Source organism: Lissotriton helveticus, chromosome 2_1, assembly GCF_964261635.1.
Source record: "Lissotriton helveticus chromosome 2_1, aLisHel1.1, whole genome shotgun sequence".
In the NCBI taxonomy this organism is placed as follows: Eukaryota; Metazoa; Chordata; class Amphibia; order Caudata; family Salamandridae; genus Lissotriton; species Lissotriton helveticus.
Window position 1 is genome coordinate 401,576,621 of NC_136059.1, and position 13,242 is coordinate 401,589,862.

The 13,242-nt window shown below is 47.1% G+C and overlaps 1 protein-coding gene across 1 annotated transcript in view; it reads left to right on the forward strand.

Annotated features, from left to right (window-relative positions):
- NNT (nicotinamide nucleotide transhydrogenase) overlaps positions 1-13,242 on the forward strand; it is a 480,843-nt gene that overhangs the window by 397,162 nt on the left and 70,439 nt on the right. Inside the window, exon 18 of the mRNA XM_078675042.1 lies at positions 11,145-11,304. Within this exon, the coding sequence (XP_078531168.1) occupies positions 11,145-11,304 (160 nt within the window). The remainder of the gene's footprint in view (positions 1-11,144; positions 11,305-13,242) is intronic.

Genomic DNA, 13,242 nt, shown 5'->3' on the forward strand with positions numbered 1-13,242 from the left:
TGTGGTCGGACCTGACACATCCTAGAATCCCTGCCAGAAGAACAAGAAGAAGCCAAGACAATTCTTCCGGAAGGGATGAAGGTCCTTAGAGATTGTATACGGCAACAGATGTGGCCCTCACAGGCTTTATGCAGATGGCAGGGGCATTAGTCCTAAAATGGGATGGTTGTCTCAGAGCAACCTCTTTTTGACCGGACGTCCAATCCATCATATTAGACATGCCTTTTAATTCGGTAAACATATTGATGATGCTCTACTATCAATCAAAGCTGACACAGAGACTGCTTGTGTCTTGGGTATAATCAAACAAGATAGATTCTCATCATTTCGAGGTTGTAGCGGAAGTAGACAATATTATGTTTGTGGTGGATACTAATCATATAGATGCCAACCATACCATCAGGAAGCACATGGTTATTGCCAGCAGTTTACACAACAGTTCATACCTTCCCAGTCCTCAACTTACGACCGGTAGAAGAAGGGCTGCAAATGCAACAAAACCGTTCACATGACATCGGTAGAGCTTCTGGACGCATATTTCTTATTCCCATTCAAGTGAGGCACAGAAAATCTCAGATTTGAGTTGTCTCGAAGTCACTACCAGTTCAGTGTACGACCATTTGGGCTAAAATCCGCTCCATCAATTTTCATCAAATGCATGGCCACAGTAGCAGCCTACATCAGACAGAGCGGACATAAAGTGTATCCGTACTTAGACGATTGGCTAATAAAAGCACCCTCCTGCAGAGCTGTAATAGGTTCGACAAAGGCATGCCTGCAACTGTTCAAGAACCTGGGCCTTCACATAAACAAGGATAAATTCAGTGTGATCCCACAAATCATGATAACTTTTCTGGGTGCCGTTATGAATACAACCATCTACAAGGTATAGCCAACGGAAGAGAGAGTGACAAACATGATCAAGCTAGGATCTTCTCTGTCACAAAAAGGTCAATTTCAATAAAGAAATACAAATCAGTTTTGGGAATTATATCGTATTGCATCGAACTGCAGGTTGTGCATGAGACTGTTACAAGAACTGGACAGGCAGTGGACACGAGACAAGGGCTCGTTTGACGCCATTGTCCAAATAATGCCGGATATAGTGTCAGCTATTCAATGGTGGACAAAAAGACAGAACCTCAGAAAGGGGGCAACATTTTTTATCAAGATCACAAAGCTCATTATGACAACGGATGCATCAATGGAGGAATGAGGAGCAAATCTCCAAGATCTGGAAGTGAGTGAAAAAAGGTCAGACAAAGAAAGACAGAACCATATCAATTTTCTGGTACTGAGGCTGTAGGGCTAGGTCTCAAAGCCTTCTTGCCAAGGCTACAAAGGTCGGATGTTTTAATCCGCACAGACAACATGACCACAATGTGTTACTTAAACAAGGAGGTACATGGCCACGCCCTCTATCCAGGAACGCATAGACAATTTGGACCTGGTGCTTAAAAAGATCTCCCTGAAGGCAAAACATGTTCACGGCACAGAAAACCAATGGCTAGATGAACTAAGCAGGTCACTGAAGGAATGTCATTAGCGGATTTGTCAGACGATCCACTCAAGAATATCTTCTACAAATGGGGAACTCCTTCCCTAGATCTCTTCTCAACTCATAAAGAAAAAATGCTGGCACTACGCAAGCAGGTTCCCGCACAAGGGATCATGGGGAATGCGCTTAAGATGTCATGGGCGGCCATGCTCGTGCATGCCTTCCCGCAATACTTTAGATTTCACTGGTACTATACACTCTGAAATGAGATCCTAGCAGGATCATCCTGATAGCCCCTGCAAGGCTGTGACCATACTGGTATACGGAGCTGCTCCTAATGTCTGAACAGCAACACACTCCACTCAAACCAGTACCAGGATTGCTCTACCAAGACGGTGGGAAGTTCATACATCCGAACTCGGAATCTCTAAATTTAGCAGCCTGGGTCCTGAATACTATGAATTTCATCAGTTAGATGTCTCACAGCAATGCAGAGACATCTTAGCAAAAGCTAGAGCAGACTCTACAAACAAATCCTACAAAGCAACATGAATCCAATTTTGTAACTGGTGCGCAGCTAACGACTGTCACCCTTTCTCTTCGGAGCCTGCACAGGTCCTGCCATATCTTCTCTCATTAGCTAGGTCTGGGCTCTGACACAGTACTATTAGAGTTCACCTTCCTGCAGTTTCCAGATACAGACTCTCGCAACGAGAAGCCCATTTGGTCAGATCGCTTTAATAAAATAATCCGTGAAGGATTATTTAGAGCTTTTCCACCGGTAAGAAACCACCTATAACATGACAGCTGAATACTGTCCTGTCAGTTAATGAGAAAACCTTTTGAACCGATTAATGAAGCTGATATCCAGCACCTTCCATGGAAAACAGAACTTCTCCTGGTTTTGACATCTTCTAGGCTGTTAGCGAGACACAAGCATTTAAAGTGCAGGAGCCCTATATGCACTTCAGAAAGAACAGTCATCCTGCGTACTTACCCCAGGTTCATACCCAAAGTACCTACGGACTTTCACTTCAATGAACTAGCTGTACTAAAGACTTGTTTTCAGAATCCATCGAGCGAAGCAGAAAGATCGCCTCACACCCTCGATGTCAGGAGATGCCTTCAATTTTATTTGGAAAGCACTAGATCCTTCAGAAAATGGGCCCAACTTCTAGTTGCATTTGCACCTCTGAGAAAAGGCGACCCAGTCTCGAAAGCAACTATAGTAGGATGGGTATCAACAGCTATCTCTTTGCCAAGAAAAAGCGGGAAGACCACTACCATTCAAGGGACACGTCCACTCTACCAGAAGCGTTGCAACCTCAGCTGCTCTGTTCACAGGTGTACTATTGTTAGTCATATGCAGAGTGGCCTCATGGTCTAACATGCATACCTTTGTTTATTTATTTAGAAAGTTTTGTATAGCGCGGACGTGACCCTCGGGGGTATCAGAGCGCTTTACATGGGGGATAACACGATAGCATTTGTTCTGATCAACAGGCAAACATATGTGTGATACAAACAAATCAACAGTTAAGAATAGACTTTCATTGATTGGAGTAAAATAAAGCACATCCAAGACTTGATAGACTACATAAAAGTATGCTATCTGAATCAATTCAGAATCATTTAAATGTTGAATTAGGGTAAGAACTTAGTAGATATGAACTTAGTTACCAGGCATTACTGTCTGGATGCTGTTAACAAGGATGTTGCTGCGGGCCAAGCAGTACTTCGAAACCAGGTTTAGCAAGGCGAGTGGTTAGGTATTTATTTAAAACGTTTATTTCTTGGTGAATATTTTACACTACGCACGCATGTTACCTGCCTACACATAGAGGTTCTCTGATACTTTGATGTGCTTCTTTAACAGTATACTGCTAGCTATTCAGATTCAAGTATATGAATCACTGAAATACTCAATACTGGAGAAAAATCAGTTACCTACCTGTACAAACTGTGCTTCTCCAGTATTGATCTATTTCATTGATTTACCTGCGACCTACCAGCTTTCCTTGCAGTTGCACACGTCCTTGATATTCTTTCTCATGTAGCATGAATACTTGCTAAATGTGCTTATAAATCTGAGGTGTGAAGCCACTGCACAGGAGTGAAGGGTGCAAGCTCTGCTCTGTTGAACTTTGGTGCTACTCAATCCTATTGGAAAAGTCTATGATAATAGACCTTGATGAAAGACTTTATAATACTAGTTATAATTACTGAGGGACTCCCACCACAACAACTGGTAAGATTAAAGTATTTGTATCTATGAAAGCTATCCATACTGTAGAACCACAGTGTACAGCTAAGTATCTTGTTTTTTCCAAAGCTTCTGTTCCATCCATGCTTAAAAATGGTCGGAAGAGATGAGTCTTGGGATGATCCCGAAGGTGGTCAGCAAATTCTATTTTCTTAGTTCAGAGGGTAGTTTTCCAGGCTGATGAAGATATATTGCATGCAGTGTTAGTTTTGAAAATTGGCACCTGGAGGAAAAAAGGTATTCCTGCTCCTGAGACCTCTTGACATTCTAGAAATGGAGAGTAGGTGTATTGCCAGGAAGGAAGGGTTATATTCATAAATGGCCTTGTAGGCTAGATAGATAGCAGATTTTCAGTTGGATTCTGGCCATGATGCGGAGCCACTGGGCGATCTCAACTTAGGGGGTTGAAGTGGTCAAATTTCCAAGTGGAGTGATAGGACTGGGTTGTGAGTGTAGCATAGCTTTTAGGGAGTTGTTTTGACCGATGTTTACCCCTCACGGTCTGCAGGCTTGTTTCCCTTCCTTGATAGCTTGACTGCATGCATATCTGACATTCTAAATTTTGTTTTGGCCCTGGTGTCACACTAACGTAAGGGTGTTTGAAATGGCCAAGGGCTGTTCCAGACTGTGAGGTTCTGGACCTGTCCAGTGATTTGGAGGGGTGCACGAGGCATGAATACAGTCCCTATCCTAGATCTAGTGTGTTAAGTGGTGGTTGCAGCATACCGTGTTTTGATAGATTAATAGTGTTACCAGACCTTTTTACTTGTATCCCGGAAAGTGAGACGTACCAGCCCCTCCTATGTAAAGATCTACTCTTCTATCTATGCCCAGACTTTGTGCTGTCATCCTGTATATATGTAGAGTGTCTGGTGTGTGTAGCACATATAAAATGGTAGGGCTACGTATGTGCTGAAGCCAGTGGGATCCAATTTGTATACTCCTGGAATAGACCAATGTGAAGGATAGAACTGCTCCCCCAGACAGTGGAAGTGTACGAGTGGATGATGGAGATAGTATTACTTTTACAAGTTTCGTAAGAACGTTTATTAGCAAGGAGCTGCTGATTAATTCTTCTTGAGCACACTTATTGGGTTGAGGGTCTCAATGAAGGCCGGGACTGCATCTTTTGTCGGGTGAAGTTTCTAGGTTAGGCCTGTTCTTCTGTTTGACTCTGCGCCCGTATCTATACGGCTTTGGCGCAGAGTCAAAGGGATTCCTTTATTTTCATGGGACCACACCTCCATGCAAATGAGGAAACGCCCTCTGAAGATGGCACTGGTGCTTTGTGTGCCAACGCTATCTGTAGTACAGAACAGGACACACAAGCGTCTGCTGCACCTTCTGTAATACCAAAGTGTCCCAGGGACATACAAAGTGGATGCAAACGCCCATTGCGCCCACAGGGCACTTGCATAATATGACCACCGGTTTAGCATCACTTTGGTGATATATCATCACCCTGGAGCCCTGATTTGCTTTCCCTTTTTATTGGATTCCCCGCAGCACAAGTCCAGAGCTGCTCTCTTGATATTTTTTTTTCACATTCTTCTCTGATTTTTCTACAAAAACAAAATCTCTCGTGCAGTTTTTAGGGATGTCGCCTCCTAAGAAGTTTGGCTTTAAACCATGCTATTCCTGTCAGTGACAGATGTCCATTTCAGACCCACATGAAGTCTGCCTTCGGTGCCTGGGGCTGAAACATGACTGTCTTTTGAGAAATTTGACTTCAAGCATTCCAAGGCTGTTACGGAGCAAGAATGTAATAAGAGAGGGACCCCTTTCAAACGAACCAAGGGGATAGGGTACTTTGGCAAGTAAAAAGAAAGAATAGAAATGTGCGTGGCCTACGAGAAGGTAGGTTTCAATTCTATTAAGGACGAGGGGGCGAGAATTATGCTCATTCTTTTTTCACCTTTATTATCAAAATTCCACCAGCAGCTTATCACCAACGTATAACAAAACCTCATTTCCCATAAACCAGGGAAAACAAAACAGTCTCTTTATAGTCCTTTCACGATGTCCATGCCTCCCAGCCAATAAATCATGCTGTCACTTCCTGCACTTCCTCTTTCTTCGCTGGAGGATCTCTTCCATGTTTACCCATTCTGTTCCTGAAAGAAACCACAGCGATTAATCACTGTTTTAGCACGGAAAATAAATCACGCAAACTACAGCTTCAATTATTATGCAAAGTCGATATCGTAACTCAAAAGTGACAACCATCATTGCACAAAAGCACTCCAGTAACTATGTCATGAACGCTGAGAATTGAAAAAGTCATTACAACCATACAGGGCGGGACAGCAACCCTCGTGCTTGCTGGGAGGGATTATCCTCGCCTCAGCTTCCTTAAATGAATTGATACTTACCTTCTCGTAGGCTAGGCAAATTCCTATTCTATGTCAGGACCGGAGGCAAGGATTATACTCCTTCAAAGCTTGTCTACGACCACTTGAGCCATATTCAGCAGCGGTATAAAGTAAAACCTTTTAAAGGTAGAGTCCGATGACCAATCCTCTGCCCTCATAAGGTCTTCCAAACGCACGCCAAGGCTGAACACCTTTGAAGCCATTGTCCCCCTAGCGGAATGTGCACCAAAAGCTCTTGTATTAATGCCTGCCTCTTGCATGATCCACCGCACCCAGCGGGCTATAGTGGGAGAGGAAACTGCTCTGAAAGGCTTCTTGAGGGCTATCAGGAGTTGTCGGTCGCCCGGAGGGCAAACTTCCTCCATGGCTACCTCATAGGCTTTTAAGCATTGTACCACAAAGCCTTGGTGACTCCACAAAAGCAGGATAAGAAAGCGTTAGACTTAGTGCATCAACTCACCATAAAGGTAACCCCTTTGGGGTCAATCAATCAATCAATCATGACATTTGTAAAGCGCACTACTTACCCGGAGGGGTCTCAAGGAGCTGGGGGAGGGGGGTACGTTACTGCTCGAAAAGCCAGGTCTTGAGTTGCTTCCTGAAGGAGAGATGGAGAGATGGTCCTGGGTTAGCCGGAGGTGGATGGGGAGGGTGTTCCATGTCTTGGCTGCCAGGTAGGAGAAGGATCTTCCTCCGGTGGTGGCTCTGCGGATGCGTGGAACGGCGGCGAGGGCGAGGCTGGTTGATCGTAGCTGGCGGGTGGGAGTGTAGAAGGTCAGGCGGTTGTTGAGGTACTTGGGGCCCATGTCGTGGTGGGCCTTGTGGGTGAGGAGTCTGAACGTGATCCTCTTGCTGACGGGGAGCCAGTGTAGGTCTCTCAGGTGGCCGGAGATGTGGCTGTATCGGGGGATGTCCAGGATGATTCGTGCGGAGGCGTTCTGGATGCGTTGGAGTCTTTTCTGTGGTTCTGGCGTAGAGGGTGTTTCCGTAGTCCAGTCGGCTGGTGACGAGTGCCTGGGTGACCGTCTTCCTGGTTTCGGTGGGGATCCACCAGAAGATCTTGCAGAGCATGCGCAGGGTGTTGAATGATGATGATGAGACGGCGTTGACTTGTCTGGTCATCTTGAGGGAGGAGTCAAGGATGAAGCCCAGGTTACGTGCGTGGCCCGTTGGCTTGGGAGTGGTGCCCAGGGCAGGGGGCCACCAGGAGTCATCCCAGGCGGAGGGTGATGATCCCAGGATGAGGACTTCCGTCTTGTCTGAGTTTAGTTTCAGGCGGCTGTTCTTCATCCACTCGGCGACGTCTTTCATCCCTTCATGTAGGCTGGTTCTGGCGGTGGCGGGGTCGTTGGTGAGGGTGAGGTTCAGCTGGGTGTCGTCGGCGTAGGAGATGATGTTGAAGTTGTGTTGGTGTGCGATGGCTGCGAGGGGGCTCATGTAGAGGTTGAAGAGGGTTGGGCTGAGTGATGATCCTAGTGGTACGCCGCAGATGACTTCGGTGGCCTCGGATCTGAATGGGGGGAGGCGGACTCTCTGGGTTCTTCCGGTGAGGAACGAGGTGATCCACTCCAGTGCCCTGTCTTGGATTCCGATGTTGCTGAGGCGCTGCACTAGGGTGCGGTGGCAGACCGTGTCGAATGCTGCGGAGAGGTCCAGGAGGATGAGGGCCGCTGTTTCCCCGTTGTCGAGCAGGGATCTGATGTAGTCAGTGGCTGCGATGAGGGCGGTCTCGGTGCTGTGGTTGGCTCAGAAACCGGACTGCGAGTGGTCGAGGGATCCGTTCGTCTCGAGGAAGGCGGCAAGCTGTCTGTTGACGGTCTTCTCAATGACTTTGGCGGGAAAAGGGAGGAGCGAGATGGGGCGGAAGTTTTTGAGGTCGGTGGGGTCCGTTGTTTTCTTCAGGAGGGCGCTGAGCTCGGCGTAGAAAACCCTTGCTGTAATATCCAAAGCTCGGACATCTGATACTCTCCTTCACGACACCAAACATAGCAACATCGCCAACTTGGCCGATAATTCCTTCCTAGAGAGGAAACGATTCGGTTGCCAGGACAACAATAAATTCAAAACCTGGTTCACGTCCCAGAGGACAGAATATTGGGTTTCTTGCGGTAGCGATAATCTAATGCCCCTAAGTAGTTTGCAAACGACAGGATGTTCCCCCAAAGGGGCTCCGTCCACTGGGGCATGTCCTGCCGAAATCGCCGAATGGACAGTATTCACTGACCTGTACGCCAAACCTTTCTGATCCAACTCTGCCAAATAATTCAGGATGTGCATCAGATCTGCGACCACGGGATCCACCTCCCGTCGCATACACCAACATACCCATCGCGTCCAGGCCGATTCGTATTGTTTGGACGTGCTGTCTGCCCAAGCTCTCGACAATAGGAGCTCAGCGTGGCTCAGAAGGCCCGGCAGTCGCCAGCGTTGCCTGTAATCCGCCATGCCATAAGCTGAAGTGAGCCCTCCTCCACCAGCCGGTGTTGAATCTCCTCCGGACTCAATAGGAGATGGGGAGTTGGGAGGAATCGGATTGGAGAATCCCAAGAAAGTTCCAGTAGAACCAGAAACCAGACTTGCGACCTCCAAAACGGTGTTATCAGAACCACAGAGACCCTCTGCCTGCGAACCTGGACCGCCACCCGGGTTATCATGGAGAAGGGAGGAAACGCATATCCGTTCTCCCGATTCCACTCCTGGCTGAACGCATCTGACGCCACTGCCAGAGGATACGGCCTTCAACTGAAGAGCCAGGAAGTTGCCAGTCTAGGTGACAAGCAAAAAGGTAGATGGAGAAAGGACCCCAATGGTCCTGCAGGTACTGAATAATCTCCAGATCCAGCTTTCAAACACTGGCGTCTCGGAGAGAGCCGGGAGTGCCAATCCGCCACCGAGTTCTCTTTTCCCGGAAGGTACTCCGCTGTGTCCGATATCTGATTGGAGGGGCAGAATTCCCAAAACTGCTTCCCCATGTTTGCCAGGGCCTTAGACCCTGTGCCGCCCAGGTGATTGATATACCTGACCACTGACACATTGTCCATTTTCAGGAGAACCAACGCTTGTTCCCTGTCCTTGGTCCAACACTGGACCGGAAAAGAGCCCGTCAGGAGCTCGAGACAATTGATATGAAGCTGTTGCTCTTGAGGAGACCAACTTCCGCTAGTGGAGAATTCCCCACACCGCGCTCCCCTGCCTGCCTGGCTTGCGTCTGACTCTATCACCAATTCGGGAGCAGAACCGAAGATTGCTCTTCCGTTCCAGTCTTCCATGTGGGATAGCCACCACTCCAACTCCTCTTGTACCTCGTCTGTCAGCGTCAGCGGAACCACCTGGATGTACGTCAGGCATTCCCGCAGATGATGCGCCTTTAAGCGCTGAAGGCCCCGGTAATGCAGTGGGCTGGGAAAAATTGCTTGAATAGAGGCCGAGAATAGACCTACCAGCTGGGCTATATGCCGTAAGGAAGTCCCTTGCTTGGCCAGGGTTTGACGAATTTCGTGATGGATCTTCGCCACCTTCCTGGAGGGCAGGCTGAGCGTGGCGGAGATGGAGTCTTATCACAAAACCCAGGAAAGAAGCTTGCTGAGTTTGGACCATGAGTGATTTCTGTTAATAGATCACGAACCCCAACTGCTGAAGCAAGGACACCGCCATCTGCAGCTGGGCCCACAATTGTAAGGACACTGGGCCAGGATAAGAATATCGTCCAAGTAGACGATCAAGCGGACCCCGTGCGCTCACAAGTATTCCATCGCCGGTTTGAGGACCGTGGTGAAACACCACAGGGCCGAGGAAAGCCCGAATGGAAGACATTGAAACTCGTAAGCTTGTCCCCGCCAAAGAAACTGAAGGAATCTCCTGTGCGGTGGAAAAATGGGCACCACCAGGTACGCGTCCTTCAGGTCTAGTCTCACCATCCAATCGAGTGGCAGGAGTAAATCTCTGAGCAGATGAATGCCCTCCGTCGAAGCAATATCCACATAATTCGTGAAGGCCACTGGATCTGTAGACACAACAAGATTTTCTTTCAGAAGATTCCAGGATAAATGTGTCCAAAACCAATGTGTGAAATTAAATGACAAAATGTAGTGTCTGGTTTGTTTCTCTCTTTATTTCTACGGTATATGTTTTCCTTACTGTGTAAGGATACTGTGAGTGTATCAAGTGCTTTGGATTTATTGTGTTTTTCCTATTTTAACAATGTTATGTATGGAAAATTAAGAACAGTGTTTTATTGCATTGAACATACTGTTAATTTTATATAGTTTAAATCTGTGCCTTTTTCTAATCTTTGCAATACGTATTCATTTTTTACTGGGTTCATTTTATTCATGTAATTCTTGTTGAATGGTGAGGTGAATGTTGTGTTCCTGCCTCTATCCTAGGAAGTAGATATCAAGGGGAATTCTTTCTTTTTACTATTACGGAGCAAGAGCCCAACCTTTTGATGACGCACAGCCGTGATGATCGTCTGGCATGACGCAGTTCGCGGCCAAGGTCCAATTCTGAAGTGCTCTTTCCCCGATCCTCCAGTCATTGAAAGAGGAAGCCCAAGACAAGGAGAATAGTTGACTCCTCATTCAAGTTTCAAATGAAAGACCGCTCTAGTATAACGAGAAGAGTAAACGGCATAGTGCCGTTGAGCTCATCACTGCTATTATGAAAACCTACTTTAAGAATGAGAATGGAGTGATTTACTGGAATTGTTATAGGCCCTGATGAATCGATTTTGAATGTGAAACTTGTTGGCCGATTTGTGCTAGGACAATAAATGTATTAAGAATTCATATTTCCTTTTTGCCTCTCACAATTCTTTCTGTGTATAAGACCTGCTAGAATGATTTTGCCAAAGTCCAGTTGAGTGATGACAATCATGTGGTCGGCTACTTTGAGATGTTCAGGATTATTGAGGTGGGGATTTTCTGAGGGTTGAGATGAGTTTGGAGATTCAAGTTGCCCAGTGTCCCAGCTTCTCCTGAACAGTGCATGTCTTTTGTGTTTTCCTTTATAGGCCATGAACCGTTCACTTGCCAATGTGATATTAGGAGGCTATGGAACTACATCAACTGCTGGAGGGAAACCAATGGAGATCACTGGCACTCATACTGAAATCAACCTGGACAATGCTGTTGAAATGATAAAGGAGGCCAATGATATTATCATTACTCCAGGTATTTAGTAGTTCTACCTAATCGTATGCTTGAAATGCAGTTTATATTCACTGTTTGTTATTGAATGCGGAGTTGAACTGGTGAAGAAATCTAAGCAAACCGAGTGGCAGCCCTACTAAAAAGTCCATTGTGCTCCTCCTCTGCTACTGAGTTGACTCCATGTTGCCAGTACCCAACTGATTCACTTCAACAGCACATTCTACATTTGACCCTGTCCACCATAAGGTTGGTATGTACCTGTTAGAAATGGGATCCCTGGCTGGCCAGGGCTTTCGCCAAAGTCAGTCAGAGACCACCACTTCCACGTCAGGGCAAGGGAGTTACACGCCAAGATAACCCCTGCTCACCCCTTTGGTAACGTAGCACGAGCAGTAAGGCTAAACTCGGAGGCTATGTGAGTTAAGTGTTTGCGCACGCACCCCAGCAACAACACCCAAGGCCCACCACAAAGGAAACTCCACACAAGGTTATATGTAAAAATAGCCTTTGTATTACACCAAAACACATTAGATAAAACACACACTTTACAATGTACCAACAGGCACGGGCAGAATTTACAGGGGATATGTACAAGACAGGGCCACATGGACCACTGTCAGGAATCAGCACTTTTAGAACTAGCACTTAGAATATCACTTAGAAACATATAATAATAATAATCACGTTCGAGGCATATGGGCTGCAGATGGTACATTTATGAATAGATCGCCATCTGGTGTTGGGCTCGGATGATTGCACTTTGTTTTTCTTCTGGAGAAGTCTTTGTCGTCATAGGTGACTCCTCCTCTCGGTGTTAGTGCGCATGGGCATCGGCTCCATCCTTAGATTGTTTTTTTCCGCCATCGGGTTCGGATGAGGATCGAAGCGCTCCGGACCGACTTCAACAAAGAAGGTTATAACCGGCGCGTATTCCTTTCCAAATCGACGGTATCGTTATCGAACGCGACTTCACTCCATACCGACGCGGTTCGAAGGACGACGACTACGAGAAACTCGACGTAGTCCAGCCCGGGGTCCATGGAAAGGACTCCATTCAAAAAATGTCCAACGTGTGGTGCTAAGTTCCCACACAAGGACCTACACGAGGTGTGCAACCTCTGCTTGTCCCCTGAACACGAATCCAGGGACTGTGAGGCCTGTGCAGCGTTCTCGTCAAAATCGACGATTAGAAACCGTCGAGCCCGAAGACACGAGGTATCGAGAATGCAGTCACAAGCAATCCCGGAGCTGTTTGAGGACCAGCAACCAGAGGACGAGGAAGAAGAGGCCGACGAGGCGGGGTCTGAAGCGGACGAGTCCGACGTCGAGGAAATCGACGTCCAACAAACCGTGAGTGACGACGTCCCTTTACCGAAAAACAGACCCCACACGGTATCGACCCCGCCCTCGAGCCCGGTCAGACAACCGAAAAAAGTTTCCAACGCCCCGCCTTCGAGCCCGGCAACGAAACAGAAACCGAAACACTCGGTCCCCCATCATAGTGGTTCCGGTTCCGATAAACGGACCACATCGACACCGAAGCACCAGGTCAAGGAAAGCTCGAAGTCGAAGCAGTCCATATCGACACCGAAGCACGCTTCGGCGCCGAAAACACCCTCGACACCGGGGACATCTTCGATACCAAAGAAATCGGATCCGAACAAAAATTCGGCACCGAAAATACAAATGGACATTCCAAAGAAAAAACACCTTTCGGAACCGAAAACTGCGGTACCGACACAGGAACACGGAACGGATCCTAAACAAAAGACTTTGTTTATTGACCCAAAGACTGGCAAGGTAGCCACAGAACTACCTAAAAAGAGGAAACATGAACATTCGGACGACAAGACTCATCCGAAGAAGAGAACAATGGGGACGAATACAACTCCTCCCCCTTCTCCCAAACCTCACACACCATCTTCTCCTCTTCCTCACAATAGGCCAGATATTCCTCCC